Source organism: Rhincodon typus, chromosome 9 (assembly GCF_021869965.1).
Source record: "Rhincodon typus isolate 14 chromosome 9, sRhiTyp1.1, whole genome shotgun sequence".
Taxonomy (NCBI): domain Eukaryota; kingdom Metazoa; phylum Chordata; class Chondrichthyes; order Orectolobiformes; family Rhincodontidae; genus Rhincodon; species Rhincodon typus.
The window spans coordinates 36365177-36392124 of record NC_063340.1 but is presented as its reverse complement, the minus strand read 5'-3'; the positions used below and the strand labels follow the sequence as shown (position 1 = coordinate 36392124).

The following is a 26948-nucleotide window of genomic DNA, read 5'->3' as shown; positions in this document are numbered from 1 at the left end:
CTGATTCCGTGGCTTGATTGGGCAAGTCATTGTGCATTTCCTGCTAGTTGAAGAGTGAGAAGGTTTAAAAATCATAATCAAGATAAAGTTATTTCACTTCCCTTGTAGAATCTGGAGAATCTTGTGTCTAAATAAAGTTTGGGCTTCAGCAAGGCATTTTAAAAGGGTCCACATGGTAGGCTGGTTAATAAGATTGGATCACCTGCGATCCAGGGGGAGCTAGCCAATTGATACTAAATTGGCTCGAAGATAGGTGACAAAGGGTGATGATAAAGGGTTGTCTTTTGGACTGGAGGCCATTGGTATTTCACAAGCATTGGTGTTGGGTCCACTGATTTTCATCATTTATATAAATGATTTGGATACGAATATTGGAATTTTGGTTAGTAAGTTTGCAGATAACACAAAATTTGATGGTATAGTGGACAGTGAAGAAGATTATCTAAGAGTACAATGTGCAATAAGTCCTTAAACAGATGGACCAATGGGCCGAGGAGAGGCAGATGGAGTTTAGTTTAGATAAATGTGAGGAGTTGTGTTTTGGTGAGGTAAACCAGGGCAGGACTTATACACTTAATAGTAAGGCCCTGCCAAACAAAGGGACCTAGGGTTGCAGGTGCATAGTTCCCTGAAAGTGGAGTCATAAGTAGACATTGTATTGAAGGCGGCATTTGGCATGCTTGCCTTCATTGGTCGGTACATTGAGTGTAGGAGTTGGGGTATCCTATTCTGTTTATACAAGACATTGGTAAGGCCACTTTTGGAATACTGCATTCAATTCTGGTCGCCCTTCTATAGGGCGTTAAACTTTGAGCGTGCAGTAAAGATTTACAAGGATGTTGCCTGAACTGGAAGTTTTGAGCTATAGGGAGAGTCTAAGGCTGGGACTTTTTTCCCTGGAACATCAGAGACTGAGGGGTGACCTTATAGAGGTTTATAAAATCATGAGGGGCATGGATAACATAAACAGCCAAGCTCTTTTTCCTTGGGTGGGAGCGTCTAAAACTAGAGGGCATAAGTTTAAGGTGAGAGGGGAAAGACTTAGAAAGGACCTGAGGGGTAGCCTTTTCATGCAGAGGTTGGTGCATGTATGAAACAAGCTGCCAGAAGAAGTGGTGGAGGTGGGTAGAATTACATTTAAAAGGCATCTGGATGGGTATATGAATAGGAAGGGTTTCTAGAGATATGGGCCAAATGCTGGCAAATGGGACGAGGTCACATTGGGATGTCTAGTCGGTGCAGATGAGTTGGATGGAAAGGTCTGTTTCCATGCTGTATGACTCTATAAGGTTGGGTCTCCCATATCCTGGAAACTGTCTCTTCCATTTAAGTCAGATCCTCTGAAGCCCATTCTCACAACTTATCAAGTAAGAGGAAAGAATGAAGCCCATTGTGAGGCCAAGCCTGGATAATGGCCCCAACACCTGTGGGCCAGTGGAGGAGAGACAAGCCAAAATTGATCTGAAAATTACAGTTTTGGCATTGAAATGAGCAACAGTTCCCCATTGTATCTTAGAGGGGCAACTCTTCGAAGGCAGCTGGCAAACAGGCAGACATATGAACTGGGGTAGGCCAACATTTGGGAGCACTAGAAGGTGGGGCTGAGGGAGCCGGAAGAGATCTAAGATTGTCAACAAGAGGAATGAGAGGAAAGGCTGAAGTCAGGAGATCTGGAGAGAACAAAAGACCTAGGAACAGAAACAGGCCATTTGGCTCTTTGAGCACGCTCCACTGGCCTACCCCAGTTCATATGTCTGCCTGTTTGCCAGCTGCCTTCGAAGAGTTGCCCCTCTAAGATTGCAGTATCTTTCTTACAAGGCCTGTTTATTTATTCCTGTGTACGTGGTTCTAAAGTGTAACTGCAGTTAGGAGGACTGTAAAGTTCTCCCACAAGTGCTCTCTTATTTTTTCTATTTATTTCTAAATCTTGTTCTTTGGTGGTAGGTAAAGTCATTAGTCACGACTGTGCTAATGACATCCTTATTTAACAGAGCTACCCCATTATCATTTCCTAGTTAACTACCATTTCAAAATATTAAATATCCATGAATATTTAGGTCCCAGCCCTGGTCAACCAGTAGCCATGTCTGTGTAAAGGCTATCAGGTCATACATATTTATCTCACGCTATGCTAACAATTCTTCCCATTTACAAATGTTCAGGTATTCAGATACAGAGCCTGCAACTTTGTCTTTATACCATTTTTGCAATCTCTAGCCTTATCTGCTGGTGCATTCTTTAGCTTGTATTCTCTATCTCTTCTCATCACACTCTGGTTATCATTACCCAAATCGCTACCATGCTCTATGAGCTCACAAGATCCCTTACAAAGACACTTTAGTGCAAAGCTCTTTTTACTGTCCTAATTAAATGAATCAACATATTCTGAATCATAGAATCCCTACAAGGTGGGAGCAGGCTATTCAGCCCATTGAATCCACACGGACCCTCCGAAGAGCATTCCTCCCAGAACCACTCACCCTACCCTATCTCTGTTACCCCACATTTACCATGCTAACCCACCTAACTCTGTTCCCACAACAGTTCTGATAAAGTCTGCCCCAGCAGTACAGCTCCAATTTCCCTCAGTACCTATGCCAGTGCCACATGAATTGAAGCCATTTATCTCACAGCAGTTTCTGAGGCACACTTCATTCCTCTAATCTCATTTAATTATACACCAATTTGCTAAGGTATATGGAGGTTTTATTTTTCTAATTTAGCCTGTAACTGTTCATTATCTCTCAGCAGAACTTGAATCCTGCTCCAATCCATGTCATTGATACCCACCTGGACCATGGCAACTGACTTCCTTTCCTCCTACTGCAACTTCCTCCCCAGCCCAGAGCAGATGTCCCAAACTCTGGCAACAGGCATCCTTCTGAATTCATGCATTTGACTGGCAGAGAAAGGTTGGGGATGGCCGAAGGTTTATGTGAAAGGCATTACAGGAACACTCCTGCTCCTCTTGGTCCACAAGGAGTGTTAAATGAGCCACTTAGTTTAGGGAGCCAGCAGCCGCTGATTTTTTTTTTTTAAAATCAGGTTTTGGGTATCCAGCTACCCGATTCTCTCTCTCTTGTTTTATGTTAAAGTAAGTTGTAGCACTGATGATATCATTACACTACAACTTTGGTTTATAAATTAGCACCCACCACCATCCCCCCGCCCCACCTCACCTATATTATCAAAACTCTGTTCATGGGTTGAATTCTAGACTTTAGTAAAATGAGGTTATATTATGCAATTCTGGCTATTTGGAGAATGCTAAAGTTTCAAAAAACACTATATAAATGCAATGATTTTTTAAAAAATCTTTTTTCTTACCTCCCCCTTTCAGAGTTATAAGCACTTTGAGAACAAGGTAACAAGTAACATTCCTCTTATAATTTAGTTTTCTTCCACGCACAGATCCACCAAACACCTTTGCTCAGCAATTTACTTCTTGCAGAACAAGGCCTCTCGATATCTTGCACAAGATCTTATACTGTGGCTATTGCCTTGCAGCTTAGCAGAAACACTGATGGCAAGGCTCTCAGACTGGGAGAGTGATACAACGTAAAACATGTGGTGATTCTCAACACCCATCTGCAAACACCTCTCTGTGAGTCAAAGTGACTCACAACTATACAGTGCTCCACAACCAGCAGCCTTGATTTTACCTGGTCTTTTTTTTTAAAAATCTATTCACTCATGGGATGCAGGCATCCCTGGCTGGCCAGCAATTATTGCCTATTCCTAGTTGCCCTTGAGAAGGTGGTGGTGAGCACCTTCCTTGAACCACTGCAGTCCACATGCTGTCGGTTTTCCTACAATGCCCTTAAGGAAGAAATTTCAGAATTTTTACCCAGTGACAGTGAAGAAATGGGGATATATTTCAAAGTCGGGATGGTGAGTGGCTTAGAGGGGAACCTGCAGGTGGTGGTGTTCCCATCTACCTGCTGCTGTTGTCTTTTTAGATGGAAGTGGTTGTGAGTTTAAAAGTTGTCTAAGGATCTTTGGTGAATTTCTGCAGTGCATCTTGTAGATGATACACACTGCTGCCACTGAGTTGATTGTTTGAGGCAGAGGATGCTTGTGAATGTGGTGCCAGTCAAGCGGGCTGCTTTGTCCTGGATGCTGCCAAGCTGCTTGAGTATTGTTGGAGCTGTACCCATCCGCGCAAGTGCGGAATGTTCTATTACACTCCTGACTTGTGCCTTGTAGATGGTGGACAGGCTCTGGGGAGTCAGGAGGTGAGTTACTCACTGCAGTAATCCTAGCCTCTGGCCTGCTCTTGTAGACACTGGTTATGTGGCAAGTCTAGTTGACTTTCTGGTAAATGGTAACCCCCAGAAAATTGATAGTGGGGGATTCAGTGATGGTAACACCATTGAATGTCAAGGGGCAGTAGTTAGATGGTTTCATTTTGGAGATGGTCATTGCACGGCATTTGTGTGGCGTGAATGTTACTTGCCACTTGTCAGCCCAAGCCTGGATATTATCCAGATCTTCAGTATCTGAGGAGTCATGAATAATGCTGAACATTATGTTATCATTACTGAACATCCCCACTTCTGTCCTTATGATGGAACATCATTGATGAAGCAGTTGAAGATGGTTGGGCCCTAGGACACTACCCTGAGGAACTCCTGCGAGATGTCCTGGAGCTGAGATGGATAACCTCCAACAACAACCACCATCTTCCTATCTGTCAGGTATGATTCCAACCAGCAGAGATTTTGCCTCCAATGCCCATTGATTCCAGGTTTGCTAGGGCTCCTTGATGCCGCACTTGATCAAATGTGGCCTTGATGTCACTGGCTGACACTCTCACCTCACCTTTGGAATACTGCTTTGTACTGATCATGTTATTCCAATCAGATGAGATTGACTCTTTTCTGCCCTTCTGGTGTTCAACCATCTGTTGAGGTTGTTGAGTTACATACCCAACTACAAGTCCATTCCACCGTGCTCACAGCCATTCTGGTGCTTTCCAAGTAGTCATTGCTTTTTGTGACTGACAGCAAGTCTCACAATCATGGAGGGCATCACATCTGAGCTTCAAGTCTTTGTCCAACATCCACACAAAACACAGACACATGCACAAAACACATGCGCATCTATGTCCACACACACTGCACACACACACACACACACACACACACACACACACCCCCCCCAAGGCACGTGGACACACAAAACACAACACATACACACATGCTTGAAATATACACATAAACACATAAAATAAAAACAAAAAGTTCAGGAAATACTCAGTAGATCTGGCAATATCTGTGGGAACAGAGAAACAGTTAACACTTCAGGAAATACCAGAACTGGGAAGCATTGTAAATGTGTCACATGGGGGAAGGTGGAAAAAGAACAAAGGGGAATGGCTATAATAGGGTGGAAGATAGGTGACATTAAATGACAAAGGAGTTGGTGGGACAGGGGAGTAGTGATGGGACAAGTATGCAACAAATGATGAACAGCTGTCATCTGATAGTAAAAGCAAGAGAAAAGAAACAAGATTAAGGTCAATGCATACAAAGAAATGGCAATAAAATGGAGAAGCAGAGATTACAGTTTGAAATTGTCAATTTTGAGTCCTGAAGGCTGTGAAGAGCCTAACTGAAAGATAAGCTATTCTTCCTCGAGTTCATTTTGAACTTTGTTGGAACACTATAGGGAGCTGAGGATGGAAAAGTTCAAAATGGGACCAAGGACAAAAATTAAAACGGTAAATGACCAGAAGATCAGGGACTAGAAGCTTGCAGACTGAATGGAGGGTGTTCAGCAAGCAGTTACCCAATCTGTGTTTGACCTCTGCATTGTACGGCAGATCATCTTGTGAGCAGCAAACACATTATATTAAATTGAAAAAAACTGCACATTGTTTCACCTGGAATAGTGGCAGGGAGAAGGAAAGTGCTGGGGAAAGGGGAAAGATGTTAGAATGATTGAAGATGATGTGAAAGAAAAAGTCCCTTCAGAATGCTGAAATGGGGGGTCAGGCTAGATCTTTGGAGGTTACATGATGCCAGGGGTGATGGAAACGGTGGAGAATGAATATGTGGGTTGGTGAAGTCTAACATGAGAACAAGGGGAACTCTGTTTAGTTGTGGGGAAAGGGTGAAAGCAGAATTGTGAAAAGTGAGTGAAAAATACTTGAGGGACTATGGTGCAGTGGGTGCAGGGAAAGGGAAAGTCTCGGTGGAGGAAAAAGAAAGACATTTCAGAATTGGTATTATCAGAACAATTCAGACAGAAAAACTGACAGAATAGAATGGAACTTGTACAAGGTGCAGAGTACGGAGGAAGTGTAATCAAAGTGGCTTTGGGCCTCTTTTGGTTTATACTGAATGCTTGTTTATTGGCGATTTTTGTGATCCTTAATACCTGAAATGAATCAAAACTTTTTTTTTGTTGAGGCGTCAGAAGAGAACAAGTGTGAAATGAAACCATCAAGCAGGATAACTTTGTGGTAAAGTGAACTGGTGCTGCTGAAGAGACAGTGGTTTGAGGAACCTTCAATGTCTAGGAGATAGCTGTAATTGTGGCTGGATCAGATACGTGAAGAATGAATTCGTGTTTGAAATCCATGAAGCATGAATTGGAGTTGATACAGTGATTGAAGAAGTGAGTTTTGGTAGATGCCTGAAAAGGGAAACAGACAGCAATGAAAATAAAGAAGACATAAACAAAAAATTAATTAGAGTGAAGTGCAGAACTTAGTCAAGGTGAACATTCCTGGAAGAGAAGTGGCAAATAACTAAAGACCAGTCCAAAAGTAAAATACTTTTCTGAATGCTGAAAGTTGGAAATGAAAACAAAATATGCCTGGCAGAAACTTGAGAGATGTTTCATCAATGTTAGGAATAAATTGTTTCTCAGTAGGTGAAATGTGATATGGTGTTAAAAGAACTAAAGAGAAGATCTATAATAGGGCTGAATACAGGAGACAAATGACAAAAAACAGTTGAGGGGGCAGAATCACAGAGACTAGAAATGGGACATATACTTTTCATTGGGGTTCGCTAGTTAGAAACCTGGATAATTTTCCCTTTAGTGCTGCCAAAACATAAAACCTTACAATCAGCCACGTTTTTTTTTTCTGTTTTCCTTTCTCCATTAAGCTAGGAGAATTTGCCAGGCAAAACTGAAATACGCCAGGCAGAAATGTTTGCCATTCAAGTAGTGAAAATTCACACAAATAAAATACTTGTTAGCACAAGTCACTGTTACTCTTCTTACCCTCTTCCTAATTTCAACTACACAGGTACCTACTGGAGTTACATACCCTCACTAACATAATACACAGCCCTACTAAATAGAGTTAGATACTCATTGATAAGTAGCAACTCCAGCTTCATGGTTCACAATACAGAGTTGGAGTACATACTGAACGTGGAATTTCCTGGAAATCAATAGCTATTATTCCTTTATAAACTTGCAAGTTATGTTACTTAGTTTGAATGGTATCGTACAGCAGTATTGTTGAGATGCGGGCATCTCAACGGGCACAGACCAGGAAAGAAACACTGAACAGAACCATCTCACACAATTCACTGGAAATAGTATACACAACAAAAAACATCAACTTTTTTTCTTAAATGTTCACTAGGGGGTACAAGTCAATAACTCCCTACCTTTAGGGAAAGGATTGCCAGCAATAATTGACTAAAACATAATTGATTTTGTTTATAAAAAGGCACAGTGGCAGGTTAAGTAAGAGCACAACCAAAGTTGAATGAACTTGGGCACTTGGAGCAAAGGGATTTTGTTCCTTTTATTGGGAGACATTGCTGACCCAAGTCAATTCAACAAGTTCTACATTGAAAATTTCAACACTGGACTGCATTCAATTGGCAAACTCTGCTTCAACTGACATTATTTATAACTTTTATGTTCTTTGCTTATGATTTGAGAACTTTCATGGAAGTGTTTAATGGGGAAGAAAACGGCTGTGACTACACCTGGAGGAGGCAGGGTAAGTGACTCAACCTATGAGGGAGGGGGCTGCAGCAAACACTGATCATAGGGTTTTAAAGGGGAAGAACATTGATCACAGGTCCACACAATGTACAGCACACAGGCTGCCTACTCCTGGGTCATCCCACAGAATTGACCCGCTCCGAATGTTGCGCCTCCCTGATCAAATCTGACAGATGTAATTTTTCATACAGAGGGAGCCAGGCTTTAGGGATGTCACACAACCTTCCACCTGTAAGGTTCTCTCTGCCTTGTTATGGGCTGTCCTATCCTGTAATGAGAAAATGGTGGGAGGAATGAGTGAGATTTCAGTGGGTGGCACGGCTGTCAGCGCTGGTGTATGCGTAAGCGAGGTAGAGAGGTGTACTGAAGGATGACGAAGTAGTGCAGGGGCCATGCAGGGTTAGCGATATGGGAGGTTGGATGGGAGGACAGTGAGAGCCCCTGCAGGTAACAGTGAGAATGGTGGAACATAAGCCTTGGTGGAAGGTAGATGCAGGAGCAGAGATACGATGAATGTGAGATCAGAGAAAAAAAAAAAAAAAGTGCAGCTCTTACCCTGGTGGAGCAGAGGAGATCATTGACTTTCTGGGCATTTTGTTGCACCTTGGAGATGGCAATCTCATACCAGGCTGGCAGGGTTGGTAGTGCAGCCTCCTCTGTAGGTTCTCTGGGAAGTGGATGCCTCTCTTTTGGACCACCATGTCCATCAGGATCGCCAGGTAGCGTTCCCGTTAATTTTGTTTTTGTTTGCATGGATGTCCAAGTCCATGTGCGGAAGCCCCTTCCAGAACCAGAAGTTAATGCTGCAAATGGGGTCGGCACACTGAGCACCATGCATGGGTTCTCAGAACAGCTGCTCGCCCACACAGGTGCTGCCTCCAAGTCCCTTTCAGAGAATCATGGTGCCACCTTCCTCTTCTCTGACATGTTCAGTCTCAGTCCTTGAATAAGGGCAGCTTCGGAATGCCAGTGCTCTTCCAGGTTCACAACAGAAAGATGGCACGAGCACAAGGGATTCCAGTCATTTGGCAGATATTCACTGAGTGGTGAGTTATTGTGAGAATGGCTTGTGGTATGATGGGGCATGGTAGGTAATTAATAAGATGAGTTTGGTAAGATAAATTGCTAGGCCACATGGTTTAAAAAAACCCTTCAAAAAAAAAACTCAATCCAACTCAGATTTAGTCAAAAAATAAAGATTCATCCCACTGAATACCATGTAAAATACATTTAGCATTTATTATTATCACATAAGATCATAAGATGTAGAAACAGAAATAGGTCATTCAGTCCATTGAGTCTGCTCCAGTGTTTAGATCATAGCTGATCTGATAAGCCTCCATTCCACTTTCCTGTCTTTCCCTGTAACCCTTGATTCTCTTACTGATTAAAGATGTCTATCTCAGCCTTGAGTGGACTTAACGAACCAGCTTTAACAGTTCTTAGTGGTAAAGAATTCCACAGATTCACAGCCCCTTAAGAGAAGGAATCCTCCTCGACTCTCTTAATTGGGCAAGTCCTTATTCTGAGATTATGCCTTTGATCCCAAACTCTCCCATAAGTGGAAACAAACTCTCTGTATGTACTCTGCCAAGTCACCCTGGAATCTAACATGTTTCAATGTAGTCACCTCTCATTCTTCAAAACTCCAACAAGTACATGCCCAACCTACACAACCTCTTCTGATAAGACAACATGGCTATGCAGCCTTAATTAAAATTGCAATAATTTGACTGCCTCTTATCTGCAAAACACATCAGCACTCCAGATTGAATTATTCACCACTGGGGGCTTACCCTAACTGTGTTTAGCAGGGTTCAAAACCAAAACTGATTCTTTTAGACACAAGAACACTAATACGCTTTGGGTTGGCACTTGGAATTTGGAAGCTGTGCCTGCTCTCCGAAACCTTCTCAGGTGGTGACTGGTGAGGAAAATGATGTCTATTTTTTTCTGCTTTTGCTTCTCCGAGAGGAGATTTCCAGCAAAATGCCAGGTGGTGGTTTTTGGAGTTCCTCCTCCCACAGTACCCCAAGCTCACAGTTCCACCCGACCATCTGACCATGAAGAGATCCCACCATTCAAAGCCAGCTCACTAGAGTTAATGTGATTTCTAAGTGGTGGGGAATAAAACTAAAGACCAGTGTTGTGATTCATAATGAAGCCTTACTGGACGCTGAAATATGGATTTGTCAGATGCAACAGAGAATGCAAGTCAGTGAGCAAGTCATGGGAGAAAAACACAGCAGCACCAGCATTTCCTGCAGTATGTGTCAGGAAGAAAAATCAGACATTGTTTATCAGCAGATAATATCCAGGGATTAGTCAGGATTGAAGGGTTACCTAAATTAATAAATGTGCTTCGTGCAGTGTAAGTGTGTATTCCCATGACACTGTTTGAAGAAATGTAGGAAGGTTTTTAGCAATGTCCTAGTCCAGTATTTACCCTTCAACCAACATCTAAAAAAAATGATTATTCTCAGATGACATTTGTGGGAGTTTGCTGTGCACAAATTGGCTGCTGCTTTTCCAACAGTCTAGCAGTGATTCAACATTGAAAAGTACTTCATTGGCAGAAAAGCACTTTGGGATAGCCCAAGGTTATGAAAGATACTATGGAAATACAATTCTTCTCATTCTTTCTTTATAATTGACTCGCATTGTACTGCCAAATGGTTTGTTCCGTTTACCTGATATAGAGTGGCATGGTGGCTCAGTGTTTAGCAATGTTCTCTCACAAAGCCAGGGACCTGGGTTCAAATCCAGCCCTTGCACACTCCGGTTTCCTCCCATAGTCCAAAGATGTGCAGGCTATGTGGAATGGCCATGCTAAATTGATCCATAGAATCTAGGATGTGCAGGTTAGGTGGTTTAGCCATGGTAAATACGGGGATAGGGTGGGATGATTTTTGGAGATTTGGTGCAAACTCGATGGGCTGAATAACTTCTTTCCACACTGGAGAGATTCTATGATTCTACAGCTGCCTGTGTGCTTAGTGTGGAGATGGCTGAGTGGTCTAAAGATCCAGACTCATGGAATGAAGTCCTTCCATTATAAAGCTAAGTGTGGACAGTATCAGTGATGAAGAATTGATATCTATTCTGCGATTTACAGTAGCTGTAACTGCCAGTCAGTTCCTTTGGATCTGATGAGCTGCATTGTGCAATACAAGACGATGCATGCTACAATCTCTGGGTAGAATCCCAGGGCTTTTGATCCAAAGCTGAACGAAATAAACAAGAGCCTAGGTTACATTTGTTGATAATAATATTCTGAGATAGTAACATCCAATACTGATTTTTAAAAGATGCCACTTTCAGGATCTGTTTCAGCAGCTTTTTGAATATAATGCACAAGTTTCTCTTTTGCATTTCCTCTTTTAAATAGAAATGTCCTCATTACTGTTTTACCATGTTTCTGTGAACAATTGCTCTTGCTCAAGTCAGACTGATGATAACAAGGAATGAGTTAAGATCTATTTGTCCTGGGCCAGGCAGAGTAAACAGTGGCCCATGTGGCTTACCTTAGGCAGGAGGTAGGATGAAAGAACTGCATGGCCTCCTCACGGTTTGGTGACATTCTCAGTAATCCTCATAGCATTTGGAAGCAATTACAAAAGTCAGCTGAATGTGCTCATAAGTGGTTTAATGGGCAAATTGTGTAGACCAAACTTCTAAAGAATGCAGTGGATCACAGAGGTCTAAAACAGGATGTATACCTGGATTTCCCAAAAAACTATTGATCGATACAATATCCGTTATGATAATCTTTACTTGCAATATTATTATGCATAATTAGTAGAATCTAAAAATGTATTTTACACCTAGGTTCACAATAAAAAAAACATGCTGCCTTATGTGTAAAATTTAAATCTATTACTGTTGTGCTACTTTATGTAATTTTCTTAAATAAATACCTATCTGGCCCACAAAGATATAGGAGATTAAAATAAATAACACCTGAAAATTGGCCACGAGGCTTACACAATTACCCTGTGCCCATTGAACATGATGCAGGTAGCAAGGCAGCACTTACTATTGCTACGAGTCAGCCTCAAATCTGGCTTTTATCTATGTTTCACCTCAGGCCTCCGTACACTTAGCACTGCTACAAGCCTCACGCACATATTTCATAGGTTCCACATTTTTCTGGCAATTTAACAGCCACAGATGCCAAATACTCACTGACACACCCCTCTCTCTTTCATGCAGAATAAGGTGATGCCCGACTAAAGGCAGTAGGGGATAGGCAGAAGGGGTCGGACCTGCCTTGGTGTCCTCCCTTGAGGAGACAATGCTGACTATAGTTGGGGTGGCAACTGCTGAGGCTGGGGTGTCCTCGTAATTAACCTGCATTCTTACATCCCACGGCTTCCTCATCCACATTATTTATTTACAAGCTGCAAACGGGGTAGGCATGAACCTTCTACTTTGTCGCCCTTCCTCCACATAAGACGCAACCTGACCACGTAGTGAAGGAACACTGAGAAGACAGTGATGATGAAGAATAAAGGACCATTACGTGATTTCACATTTGCAGACAGCAACTAAGATCTCAGAAGTCCCCAGTTCATGTTGCAGCATTTAATGTTGTTTGGTTTAAAGTTGGTCTCTTAAAGAGGCCGGTATTCCAGTGTTGTGCATAAAGTAAATTTTAAAAGACATTTTCTCCTAATCTCAAGTAGAGCTGGTGACTGTTTGGTGCCATCTAGGAGCAGCTTCCTAATCACAATGCATCTTCTTGCTGCCCACCCTTCGACCTGCAGTGACTGTCACTCCCGGACTCTTCTCTCGCTGAACCTCCCCCTCCCCAGATTTCCCACTCGATGCTTCCCTCTCCTGAACCTGCATCCCCTTCCGAGTCCAGATCCAGATCCAGGGCTCATGAGAAAGAAGTGGTGAGCGAGAGAGCCAGGACAGTACGGTGGCTTAACACCAGAGGCCCAGGGTTCAATTCCACCCTTGGCTGAATGTCTATGTGGAGTTTGCACATTCTACCAGTGTCGGTGTGGGTTTCCTCGGGCGCTCTGGTGTCCTCCCGCTGTGGATCGGTAATGCTAAATTGCCCAGTGTTCAGGGATGTGCAGGCTAGGTGGATTAGCCATGGGAAATGCAGGGATACAGGGATAGAGTGGGGGTGGGAGGGCGGGGGGGCGGCGGTGGAGGAGGGGGCATGCTCTTCAGATGGGTGGTGTGGACCTGATGGGCCAAATTGCCTGCTTCTACACTTTGGGGATTCTAGGATCCGGAGGTTCAGTGAGTGGGGGATCGGCATGAGGGGAATAGATGGGGCCACAAGGCAAAGGGTTGGGATCAAGTATGTGGATTAGGGAACAGGAGACAAAAGTATACAAACCACAGGGTTTGTGGGTGAAAGGGTCCACAGTGACTAGGAAAGTCAGAGAACAGCATTTGTTTATTTACCACTGAAGAAAGTAAGCAATGTCAATAATTTCAACTTACAGGGTAAAATATTTCAACTTTTTTTTCTGATTAAGAAGGTCCTACAGAACCAAACTACAGCTTTTACATTAGTTTTAATCAGATAATCTGATTCACTTAAAAGTTGATTTTCTGGAAAGCAATTGCAACTTTAAGTGAAGACATACTATATTGTAAGCACATTCTGTAGGTGTGCAGGGGCTACACACCAAGATCATCAGCATGTGGTTGGCAGATAACCATGGTCTTCCACTACCTACTCTTTGGTCTGCCAGGCTGCTTTGAGACTGCTGCAGACTGAAGCCATTGTGACTGCTGCCAGGAAAATGATTTGATCTTGATTTGATTTATTATTGTCACATGTACCAAGGTACAGTGAAAAGTATTGTTTGCATGCATACCTTAGATAAGTAAAATCAGGGTAATAGAACATAATGCAGATTATAGTGTTACAGCTACAGAGAAGGTGCAGAAAAAGATCAACTTTAATATATGAGAGGTCCATTCAAAGTCTGATATTGGCCATTGACCTGTATCATTTACTACCTGTGATCATGCCCTGAAGGAGTCGAATCTGTTTCTATTCTGCTCTGGGCAGAGTATACGTGTGGCACTTACACAGTGGTGTGAAGCAGTCAATGGCACACTGCTCCATGAGGAAGTCAGCAAGCCTTGTTAATCTCAGTACTTGCTCCACATGCTGAGATTGGGCACATGAGAAGGAAATGTAGTTACACTGTGGTTAGCTCTCTTTGAATAGAGGTCCTCAGTGATCGCCGTTAGCCAACAATGATACCTGAAATACTGCAAATATTTCCAGTTTCAGTCTTGACATTCAGTGGCATTATCAATACTGAATCCCCCAGGATCACCTTGGACCAGAAACTGAATTGGACCAACTTGTAGCATGTGGCTAGAAGAGCAGTCAGAGGCTAGGAATTCTATCTTGAGTAACTCACCTCCAACATGCCAAAAGCCTGTCCACCATCTACAAGGCACAAGTCAGGAGTCTGATAGAACACTTAACACTTGCCTGGATGAGTGTAGCTCCAACAACACAAGAAACTCAGCACCATCCAGAACAAAGCAGCTCGCTTGATACTTAGTCCATTTGCCATCTTCAGAATTCACTCCCTCTACTTTTGGTGCACAGTGGCAGCAGTGTGTACCATCTCCAAGATGCACTGCAGCACTCAGAAAGGCTCCTTCAACATTACCTTTTGACCCTCTGACCTCTGCCAGCTAGAACACATGAGCAGTAGCTGCATGTGAAAAGCATGAACCCCTGAAAGTTCTTGTCCAACTACCATCCCAGCCTGACTTAGAACTGTATCACTGTTCCTTCACCAATGCGGAGTCAAAATCCTGAAATTCCCTTCCTAACAGCATGTAGGAAGGACTGCAATAAATTTAAAAAGGCAGCTCATCACTTCCTCCTCGAGGGCAATTAACACTGGAGATGCCAATGATGCCACGTACACGACCAGAGGCATCGTGCCCTTGCCTACTCAGCATCCATGGCTGCACCAGGCCGCAGATCTCACTGAGGAAGTCCTTGCTGAACAGCTGGCATTTCACACATTATTCCATTCTCAGGTTCAGGGGAACATCTGGGGGAGAGCAATCGAGACCGAGAGCGAGAACTCAAGAACTCATCCTGCTAACATTACCACCACCCCAACTGCCCATCCCCCATTACACCTCCCTCACCCAGGAGCATGGCAACTGTTCATTCTCCAAGGCCCACTGTATTCCATGGGAAACATCTGCCGATGGAGACCTGTTAGCAAGAACAACTTCAGAATGAATCACTATAGAAAGAACTAAACAGCTAGAGAATCATAGCAACAGCCCGAAGAAATCAGAATTGATGACAGATAATTGATGATTCCTTTCAAGTTGGAGGTCCTTCATATTGATGAACACATGCTTAGCTATGCACGGTAAAGCAGGGAGTTAGTGGCAGCTCCGAGCTCCAAAGCAATTGTGCTGACATCAAATTAAGTTCCCTGTGCATATGCTGTGCCACCCGTACCATTATGGCATTTGGTGTGACTCGCTGCTTCAGTAAGTGCGCAAGCTGCAGTTGCAATTTTGGATCCCTAAGGGCATAATGCCTAAACACATCTAATCCCCTGCCTTTGGTTTAAGATGGTATTCGGAAATTTTTAAGCCTTGGACTCTCCGTGTCTCCTCTAGTTTGTCAATTCTGCAAGGATTGTCTGCCATGTTTACTCATGAAGCAACAGTGATGGACTTCAAAAAAGTACTTTGTGGATGTGAAGTCTTTAGGATATGCTAAAATCGAATAAAGTGATTTCCCTTCCCCTCCTAAAGGTACCAAAGTAGGTGGAAGCAAACGTCCTCCTGCAGTCTAGTATCATATTTGAACCTAGACCTGTCAGCCACATCAAGCTTTTTGACTACAGAATATCCTGTTCTTGCTGTCATTCAGACTCAAATCAATTTTCCATTATGGAATTCCCTACTTTTGCCAGTATTCTGGCTGCCCTCAATGCCACTCTGCTTGAAAAATAATTTGGGATACATCAGGATTTAATGCAGTATCTTTCTGATCTGTGTGGCTAAATTTCACACTAGCCAGCATGTTGATCTACAAAGTCATCAGGAGAAACTCTTTCTTTGATTTTACTTTTCTACACCATTGAGAAGATATGCATGCTTAATCTAAACATACCTTTAAATACTTCATCACAACTTCTAGAAATGACAACTGATTTAGTTGCACAAGGTCATGAAGCAAGAGGGGGCACATTGCTAAAGAATTCTGCAAGGTTTCCCCAGTTGTTTGCTTTGATGGATAATCTATGGAAACCCTGGGAATTTCTCTGGTGTTTCACTGAAATTATGCTGAACAATCATTAGAACTCCCTTTCTAAACCCCTCACCATTTATACTAACTGCATCTAAAGTTTCTAGTTGGCAATGAAAACCCATAGCCAACAAGCACGGTCCAAAGGTAACTCAAGCATGAATATTGTCATAACTGTGGCTGGTTCGCTCGCCGAGCTGGTTCGTTAGTTCACAAACGTTTTATTACCCTGCTCAGTAACATCATCAGTTCAGCCTCCGATGAAGCGCTGTTGGGTTTTCCTGCCTGGTATTTAAACTCTGGTGTCCATTGGAGTTGATGACCCCATTTCTGGTTTTTCTTTGCAGTGGTGTATATATAGGGCCTAATTTGACGTGTTTATTGGTGGCCTTCTTGGTGGAGAACCAGGCCTCTAGGAATTCCTGTGCTTGTCTCTGTTTGGTCTGTCCTAGGATCCTGATGTTGTCCCAATTGAACTGGTGGTTCTCCTTATCCATGTGAATGGAGACAAGTGAGTATTGGTTGTGTCTTTTTGTTGCTAGTTGGTGTTCATGTATTCTTGTGGCCAGTTTCCTTCCTCTCCATCCAATGTAATGTTTGTTGCAGTCCTTGCATGGAATCTTGTATATCTCGCTGGTTCTCTCCATAGTGGGTTAGGGGTCTTTGATTCGAGCTAGCAGTTGGAGTAGGGTTGACGTAGGTTTGTGTGCCACTCTGATGCCCAATGGTCGTAGGAGTCTTGTGGTCAGTTCGGACATGCTCTTGATGTACGGTAACATAACGAGTGTGTCAGGGCATGCTGTATCTTCCTGTTGTTGTTTGTGTGATAGGCATCATTGGACCCAGCTGTTTGGGTATCTGTTGTCCTTAAATACTTGGTAGAGGTATTCTTCTTTGTTTTGGCGTAGTTCCGGGTTGCTGCAGCGTGTTGTGGCTCATTTGAACAGTGTTTTCATGCAACTTCATTTGTGGGTGTTGGGGTGGTTACTGTTGAAATTCAGGACTTGATCCATGTGTGTGACTTTTCTATGTACCTTCGTCAGAAATTTCCCGTTGGCCCTGCGTTCTACCATGATGTCCAGGGATGGGAGCTGTTCGTCCTTTTCTTCCTGGTGAATTTGATGCTGGTGAGAGTGTTTTTTAAGTTGGTGTGTCTCCTCTAGTTTAGGCTGTTTGATGATGACGAAAGTGTCGTCCACGTATTGGATCCATAGTTTAGGTTGAATCTGCGGAAGGGCCACGCTTTCAAGTTTCTGCATCACCGCTTCTGCTATTAGTCCAGAGATACGTGACCCCATGGGTGTCCCGTTGATTTGTTCATAGATTTGGCCATTAAAGGAAAGTGGATTGTGAGGCATAGGTCCATTAATTTCAGCATGTTGACGGTGGAGATGGTGTCACTCGGGTCTCATTCTTTTAGTACTGTTGCTAGTGTTTCTCTTGCCAGTGGTATGTCAAGTCGATGTGAATAGGATGTTCCTCAAATCCCTCAAAGACATAAGAATAGACGAGGACGAGACCATGGTGTCCTTTGACGTTACCACCCTATTCACATCACAATATTAGAGAATATTCAATGTGGTTTAAAAAGCCCTCCAAGGTCTCACCTAAATGGACATGATTCATGATTGAAACTAGAGAATGAATGTATTTGTCCAATTTAACCTCAGAGCGTCATTATAACTAAAGACAAAATAACCAGTGAGGATTTACGAGAATTTTTTACTGCAGTAAATTGCTATAATTGGAAGTGCGCTGCATGGAAGGTGATGGAAAAAGATTCAATGGTAATTTTCAAATCACACTGGATGCAATACTTGAAATGGAAAGATTTACAGGACTGTAGGAAAGCAACAGGGAGTGGGGCTAACTGTTAGCTTCGAAGAGACAGGATGGGCTGAATGGTCTCTGTGCTGTTTCATTTTAGACAAATCCTTATGAAATGCAGCACATCAAAATCTGCTGGTCATCATTTCTTCACATTCTGAAAAAAGGTGGTTAGTTTTATCAGGGAAATGTAACTCACTTTGGGAGGTCCACAAATAAATCTAAATTAAGTAAAAACTAGAACTGCATCTTTGAAGGAGCTACTATGAAATGTAATCTTCCAATTGATCTTTCTCAAATTATTTTGTGCAACAATATATGGTGACCATAAACATTCAGCTTTTCTATAAGTCAGATAATCTTGTAAAACATTAGAATATGCTGAATACACAATATCATTGTTTCATAATGCATGATGCAGTTCTCTATAAAAGATAAATCTGATGATAACTAAATAGTCAATGTTATTAATGGAATTAAAAAAGGTATACACCAAGGATAAAAAGAAAAGCATTGCAAAAGAAGATGGACTACTAGCACCAAGTTTTTTTTTAATCTTATCAAAGAAAGTAAAATCTGTGTAAATGTATATACTGCAATTATGGTTTGAAAAAAGATTTAAAAAATACAGGGTAACGTTAAAAAGATAATTAAAAGTGTAAAATAAAAAGGCGTAATTCTGAGGAAATCAAACTTCTATTAAGGTAATAAATTCGAATGAGTAATATTCTGGTTGGTTTCTGTAATTATAATTTCACATTCAATACATACTAAAAATTTAATCTTGTTTTCTATTTTACATGAAAATTGTACACTTTTTAATCATCTAGTGGCTGTACTTTAAGCTTATGAACCTACATTAGGTGCAAACTACTTAGAATAGATACCTTACTATAATAAATTCTGTTGTAAATGAATAGGCTGCAGGAAAAAAAAATGATGAAACAGATGAGTCTACTGTCACAAGACGTCTACTGACTTTCTTCCAGATCATGCAGTACCCAAAGAAAGAATGTGCCCTGCAAATTAAACCTTTAACTGCCTTCAGCAATCTCTTGACAAACTGGGCTAAGAAATATTGCCACGTCTCATAGATTGGAAGACTAACGTTCGAGTCGCACTACTGTGTGAAGGGCCTGACCCACCCCAGCTCATCATTCAGGGCACAGCTGTTAGTCTGTACACAAGAAAAGCAGGGCTGAGGTAAACCTGGAGTCATCCTTGACTTCCATCATTCATTCCTCTTCCTGCTTCTCTTTCTAAACAAGCTTCCCTACCCCCATCACGTCAAGATGGAATAAAAAACTGCTGTTAAAAATATAAACTACAACTCACATTAGTTATAAAAAAAAAATGTGACTCATAAAACTCAAACTTTTAAAATAACTATTTCATTTCAGGTATTGGTTAGTTCAAAGTATCTCAGCTTGTATTATATACTGCAATTCAGTCTGCATACATATTCTACAATGTTATCACACAGTCAAATAATTCCTGCTGCTCCTTTTGGAAAAGTGTTTCAGTTTTCATACAAAGTGAAATGAACGTGCTATCAAAACTGATTTACTTTGGTTCATAATATATTGTCTCTACAATGAAATTTCATTCTCCTCCACAACGTGTAACCAGTGGCCTCTATCATTTCAACTGCATTTTACATTTTGGACTTTATATCTGCACTGGAAAACTTGAGTGTAGCTAGATGCGCTGAGTTCTAATTCAAAATAAGGCGATTACAAGGAAACAGACATATTGTAGTGAGCACAAGCAACATCAGGACACAAGCTGCTAATCACTGCACACTTTTGATACGACATACATTTTTCAAAGACACTTACAACTTATATTTGCATAAGGAGAGGACAAAGTGCCTGTATAATAAATTAAGCAATGTTTGAAGCACATCTTCATGAATTCACATGGGTGAATGTTAGAGCTATTATACTGGTAGGTGTCAATACTGTTTGTACAAATGCAATTGTACTTATAATAGTAAAATCAACATATAAAAAACACACGCCAGAGATGATTAAAACACACAACTATCTTATTTGGCCAAGTTTTATATCTATCATAAGAATCCTGTGAAAATTAAATATTTGCTGTAATTGGAGGCTGTAGCTCCATTGAATATTTATTCCTTTCAGGTAGTACATACTTCCCGGTCGGGCTTCAATCTTCTTAAACTATCAACACAAGGATCATACAGGAACAATGGAGATGGCTTGTTTAATAACTTCATTCTATTTCGCGAATAGCTACATTATGCAAGTCATGAAGACCCTCTACATCTGACAACAAATCCCCTGAACTTGGGAAAAGGGCCAAATAAATGACCCAGGTTTCCCAATTTTTACCAATATCCAACGGGGGGGAAAAGAATTCAGCCCAGGTTCCCACACCTGATCGCTATTCATCAGCTCCTGCCCCCTGCTGAAAATGCGCATTGAAAAAGTGGACATTGAAGAAGTGAAGGATCAGTTGTGATTCCCTCTCACAACGAACATCCTGCTGACAGTGAGTGTCAAAGCTCACGTGTAAATAAAACCACTTGCGTACCAATGGAATTGCCAATAGGGAGAGAAGAGGAAAGGAAAAAAATCAGCCCCCCTCCCTAAAAAATGGCAGGGAAAATAAAAATAAAGCTTATGGGGCATATCAAATAAATATATCATGTAGACAGTCAATTGCAGATAACCAATAAGAAGAATTTTTCTAATATTAAATACAAATATTAACAGGCAAAGGAATCATTTATTATATTGATTTGAGTGGATGAAAAGCAATGTCAATAATTAATAATGAATTAATACAGAGATAAGTTGCTTACAGTTGTGGGATGGTTCTTTGTCTTTCTTGCTTCACATGGATTTTTTGCTAGATCTTGTCCAAGTCTATTGTTGAAGCGAGGTAATGACCTATTCACTGACAACAGAAGGATAGAATTACAGCAAAAACAACTGTTGCATAGTGCCTTCAGTTTAGTAAGCATCCCAAAGTGCAAAGCACTTCACACTGAACAACACATGGAAAGATTAGGACAGATGAACCAAAGCTTGGTCAAGAGGTAGGTTCTAAGGTACATCTTAGAGTGAGAGAATGGTAGAGACGCAGAAAAGTTTAAGTAAGGGAACTTCAAAAGTTAGAACTAGGCAGCTGAAGGCACAGCCACAAAACGAGGTGCAATTTGAAAAAAAATAAATAAATAAAATCGGGAATGTGCACAAGACTTAAATTGGAAGGACACACTGATTTCAGAGGGCAGGGAGATGTTGCAAGGAAATAGAGGAATGATTTGAAATCATAGGTGTGAATTTTAAGACTGAGATGTTTCTTGACTGGGTGTCAATGTAGGTCAGTTGGCACAGGGGGATGACAGAGTTTGGATCGGGACAGCATATTTTTGGACGAGTTCCTGTTTATGGAAGTGCAAGGTGGGAAGCTGGCCAGGACAGCATTGAGAAGTTAAGTTTCAGGGTGATCAAGATAGGGAAGAGGCTTTCAGCAGCAAATGATCTGATGTCGGGCAGTATCAGGTATGTTATGAAATTGGAAGGAGATGGGCTTGGTGATAGAAAGCTTATAGGCGTTGGTGGCTCAGTTCAAAGTCTGGAATAGTCTCAGACAACGGCTTTGATCTTCTCAATATTTAACTGGAGGGAACCTCTGCTCATCCATTGCTGGATATCAGACAAGCTAGGTGACAAAAAGAGACAGAGGAGAGGTTGAATAAGGTAGTACTCGGTAGTTAGGGGTGTTGTCAGCATGTAATGTTGTTTACAAATGTTGTCACTAATGGGCAAGTAATCTAAGAGGAGAACAAGGATAAATCATGAAGGGACACCAGAGGCAACAGAAGGAGAACAGGAAGAGAAACCATTGCAGATGACTCTGGCTATGACTGGAAAGATAAGAATGGAACAATGCCAGGAAAGTCCCAGCCAACTGCATGAAGGAGCGTTAGAGCAGGATGATTTGGTCACCATGTCAAAGGCTGTAGATAGCTTGAGAAGGACAGGGAGAAATAGTTTACTTCCGTCACAATCATAACAGACATCATTTGTGACTTTGATAAGGGCTATTTCAATCTGTGGTGGAGTGGAAGCCTGATTGGAAGGATTCATACATGGATTTGGAAGAACAATGGTAGGAATTGATTTGGGAGGTGACAACACATTCAAGGACTTTGGAGATGAATTAAAAGTTGAACAAGGATGGGAGTTTGTAAGGATGGAGCAGGGCAGAGGATAAACACAAGACTGAACAGAAAGGGGGAACAGAACCTGATGAGAGGGAGAGGGAATTACACATCAATGAGTGTGGTGATAGGAAGACTTCAGTTTCTCACACTTGTTGGAGTTGATGTGGATGGTGGGTATGGTAGGAAAATGCTGTTTAAGAAGGCAGTTGGTGTTGGGAAGAGAATGCAGGGAGTTACTGCAGCATTCTAGAGCGATCCTAATATAGTGAGCAGCTCTGACAAATGACAGAAGGACCCAATAGTGCTTTATATGATCAAGCCAGTTCTGGCAATGACTGGCTAAATCAGTTGTTTACCGTGAACATTCAACTCTGCATATCTTGGACTTAAGGAGAGCGGCAATTGGGATAGAATGGGGAGCAGCTAGGGTAGATGAGAGTAATGGTTTTGACTGGATCAAGAACATCAATGACAGAGGTAAGAGGAAAAATGTAGCTGTAAAAAAAATGGAAAATGGAGGATCCAAAGCTCAGCAGTTGCAAATATTGTTCTAATTGGCTGGGAGGAGAGATTTCTTCCAGAGCTGGACACAGAAGGAGAAAGAGTTAGGAGCAATAAGACCGTGTTGATGGCGTATGGAACACAGAAATGATGAGAGATGGCCTCATTTATGATTGTCATGATTACAGCAGAGAGGCTGCACGAAATGACAAGTAAACATATAAATGGGCTGGGCTGTTTTTTCTGGAAGGAGAGATTTAGGAAGAATAAGACAGCAATGATTTCACAGTAGAGAGGGCTTCACAAACTTAGATGAACAATGAAGCCAATGAGAATGAGATAGTGCTTGGTGTATAGGCTTAGGAAGGAAAGCAGCGACAATGTCTTTGTGAGAACATTTTTATTGTTCTTATCTGAATAGTAGAGAATGAGGATGTTATACAAGAAGCGAGGGGAATGGATCAAGATGTTCAAAGGAGGAGATGGTGCCAAAGCAATCAGGGACAAATTGAGGCAAGAGCTGGCCATATCATATCACAATATTAAGAAGCTGAAGAGGGAAAATGGTGAAACGTATAGTCAGGCAGGGAGGTGTGGATTGGGGAAGGTGTTGTCATGCTTCAGCCAGGTTTCCATGAAGAATGTCAAGAGGAGCACAGAGAGAGGTTCTAAGTTTATCTAAGAGATAGTCAAGCCTAGGGTAGCAGTGGGAGATTAGCAAGGCAAAAGACTACTACAGGATTCAGGAAGGAATTAGGGAAGGTGAATAGCCAAGAAGGGCAAAACAGGAGGTGACAAAATGACAAGTTAGATGAATCTAGCAGGGGTAGAGACAGAAAAAGTAAACTGGAATGAAAAAGTGTGGAAATAGAAATGATAGGCTCAGGTCCAGAGTGGCAAATGTTTCTAACAATGACCAAATACTTTTATTTGGATTTAAACAAAATATAGTTGATGTAGAGATAGTGGATTTACACGGAACATTGATAAATGTTGTTCAAGATACAGGTGAAGTCCAGAGCTGCTGAACAATAGGATATTTCAATACAGAACTCTCTGAAGTCCTATATATCAACACATCTACCTATGTAAACATCAGCAGGGACAATAGCTGGTAGTTTTTTTTTGGAATTTTATGTATCCTTGACCAGGAGAGGTAGTGGTGTCATGATATTGTCATTGGATTGGTAATGCAGAAGTGTAGGCTTGTGATCTTGGGACATGAAAACTCCAATATGGCAGCTAATGGAGCTTGAATTCAACTAAGAAATCTGGAATATAAAGCTAGCCAGGCACATGACCATGGCAACAATCACTGTATAAGATCCCTTTTGGCTCACTAATTCCTTTAGGAAAGGAAATCTGTCATGCTTACCTCGTCTACATGTGACCCCAGACACACAGTTAACTCTTACCTGCCCTTTGAAGTGGTCCAGCAAGCCACTATGTTAAAGGAGATTAAGGATCGGCAACAAATGCTAGCCATAAAATGTTGGAGCAGAAGTAGGCCATTCGGCCCATCAAGGCCACTCTGCCATTCAATGAGATAACGGCTAATTTGGTTATCCTCAGATTCACTTTCCTGCTTTTTCCAAATGATCCTTGATTCCCTTAATAATTGAAAATCTGTCTATCTCAGCCTTTAATATGTTTAATGACCCAGCCTCTACAGCCCTCTGTGGTAAAGAATTTCACAGATTCACTACCCTTGCCAGTCATGTCCACATCCGATGAACAAATAAAAAAGGAGTCCAGACTCAGATGAATGCCTTCATGTACAGCTGACCCTACCTCTGACCCAGGAAACCCAGGTTCAAGTCTCACCTGCTCCAGAGGGGTGTAATTCATCATTAGTAAATCATAATTAATGATATATCTACAGTTTCTATACAAAAAAAGGATCTCTGAGCAAAAGTAGCCTCTTCTCAGCTTTCTTAGACATTCAAAGTGATTTACATGGGTAAGATAATAAACGAAACTTTTTATCTTTATGTCCTGGAGTTTCGCTTCAAACTGTGAAGCACGTGGCGTTCGTTTTAACAGGTGCCAGAATTCTTCATAATCTCCTTGATTTTTCAAAATTCCATTCTTGGCCAGTTGGTCCTGCAGTTCCACAATCTGAACAAATGGAATTTGAAGGACAGGTTTTAGAATGAAGTATGCACAAATCTCACCGAATATTCACGTATCTCTTTGGTGGTCAATTTTCACAAACCTGTTGCAAATAGGTTTTTGATCATTTTTGATTACTAACATAAATGACAAAAAAAAAGTCATTTCAACCTCTATGGAGTGGTTCCCCAAATTTAATCTGGTTGTAGCTGAGGCAAATCGGCAAGTATATTCCCAGATTCAATCCTGAGCTAAACGGAAATATATGCTATTGATATATTAAATGGTGTTTATCCCAGCTGAATCTGATGGTCTCTTCAATCTTATTTTCTGCTCGGTGTATGCTCCAACATTCTTTGTTGAGAGATTTGGGAATCGAGGATGAATCATGGATTGAACCTGGGATCTGGTTTAACCTGGTTTTATTTGGTTTAGTACCACCCAACACTGCATGTGTTCAACAAATATTAATAGAACTGGAAATACAGATTTAGAATAATAGAATTAAAGTACAAATATATAATTCTGATTAAAATGCAGTTTGGAACTAAAATTGATGATTAGACTTCATTCTACTCTAAAAGTTGTGCTCCCCTTATATTTACTACTTGGTAAATTCCAAGGCCAGGGTCAGCTATTTATCTAACAAACAGATTTAGATGTTGTTCATTGCATTGCTGAATTTCTAACACTAGGACTATTGCTAACCCTTTTGTCTTCATACATTGTCAGTGACAGGATTTTTTCACATGTTTGAGTGTTATCTATTTAACTGATTCTTCATACATATCTGCTAAGGTAGGTGGAAAAGTAAGCCCAGAGAGAAGAAGAACAAGATGATTTGTACAATTTCAAATTCCATAAGAAACAAATGATTTTTGATTTCTCCTGGAATCTGTCAATTCTGAAACTATTTAAAAGAAGGATTTAACATAAAAAATAGCTTGGGTGATAACAGTGCTAAAACAGTCTTTTGTGGTCCTACCAATTTAGTGTATGAAATTTGAATAGCAAATGTCTGAATAGATCCAAGGTTTTTTTGATTGAGATAGTACAAAACAAAAGATTCATCATTCATACCATGTAAAAATGTGACTTCGGAATGGACTTGAGATATTTGATTTCATGGCAGAACTGGGAGCATTCTGACTGCTGACCAAATAGCCGTCTTGAAGTATTCTTAAAAAAAAGACAGATTGAAGAACTTGTCAGTAGTTCTAGTAGCCGAGATACAAAGCACTGAGCAAATGACATGTAAACACTCAGCCACAGGAAGCCATTAACAACACTGGCCACCAATTAGGACCCAGCAGGTAACCTTAACACTGCCTGCTGATGCTGCTCCACCTCTCCTTCTTTAACATAACTCACTGTTTCAACTGAGGAAACAACAGGCTGTTTCATTTATCCAGCAATTTGTACCAAAAGATCCCTGCTGACAAGCCTATAAAACCGTTTGTAGTCCTTCTCTGTCTTCTTTTCATTGTGTGCCATAATAAGCAGCAATTACTGGCTGCAAAACAACTCTGCTTCTTACAAGAAAACGGGAAATGAAGATTTGGCAACGTCGGACTTTTCTGATGTCATTTATGCAAAGCGCAAGTCCCCAATTTTAGAAAATAAAGTTAATGTTCACTTTCTGTCCAACTTCACTCCCTTACTCATTTTAAAATTATTTTAGAACTGTTGTTGAAAATACACTATTGTAGTTTCATGACCATGTCAGATGTAATTTGAATACTTTTACGAGTAGGCTTTAAATCTTTAGTTTAAAGTAAAAACTTTTTAAATAGTTCACCTGCATTTACATAGCACCTATAATTTCAAGTCATTCAAAAAAAATGATACTGTGTGAGCCTCAGGGATTGCTGCTGCATTGGCTGATTTTCATATGCTGAACATGAACACAACAATGATTCTCAGACATAGTAGGAACTGCAGATGCTGGAGAATCTGAGATAACAAGGTGTAGAGCTGGATGAACACAGCAGGCCAAGCAGCATCAGAGGAGCAGGAAAGCTGACGTTTCGGGCCTAGACCCTTCTTCAGAAGAAG

At 41.3% G+C, this 26948-nt stretch overlaps 1 protein-coding gene across 3 annotated transcripts in view; it reads right to left on the bottom strand.

Moving 5' to 3' along the window:
* Positions 1 to 26948, bottom strand: part of si:ch211-130h14.4 — a 121683-nt gene that overhangs the window by 61165 nt on the left and 33570 nt on the right. For all 3 annotated transcript variants that reach the window (XM_048601484.1, XM_048601485.1, XM_048601486.1), the window contains exons 5-7: positions 25974 to 26072; positions 24761 to 24899; positions 20910 to 21004 (exon numbers count right to left, since the gene is read on the bottom strand). In XM_048601484.1, the coding sequence (XP_048457441.1) occupies positions 20910 to 21004; positions 24761 to 24899; positions 25974 to 26072 (333 nt within the window). The remainder of the gene's footprint in view (positions 1 to 20909; positions 21005 to 24760; positions 24900 to 25973; positions 26073 to 26948) is intronic.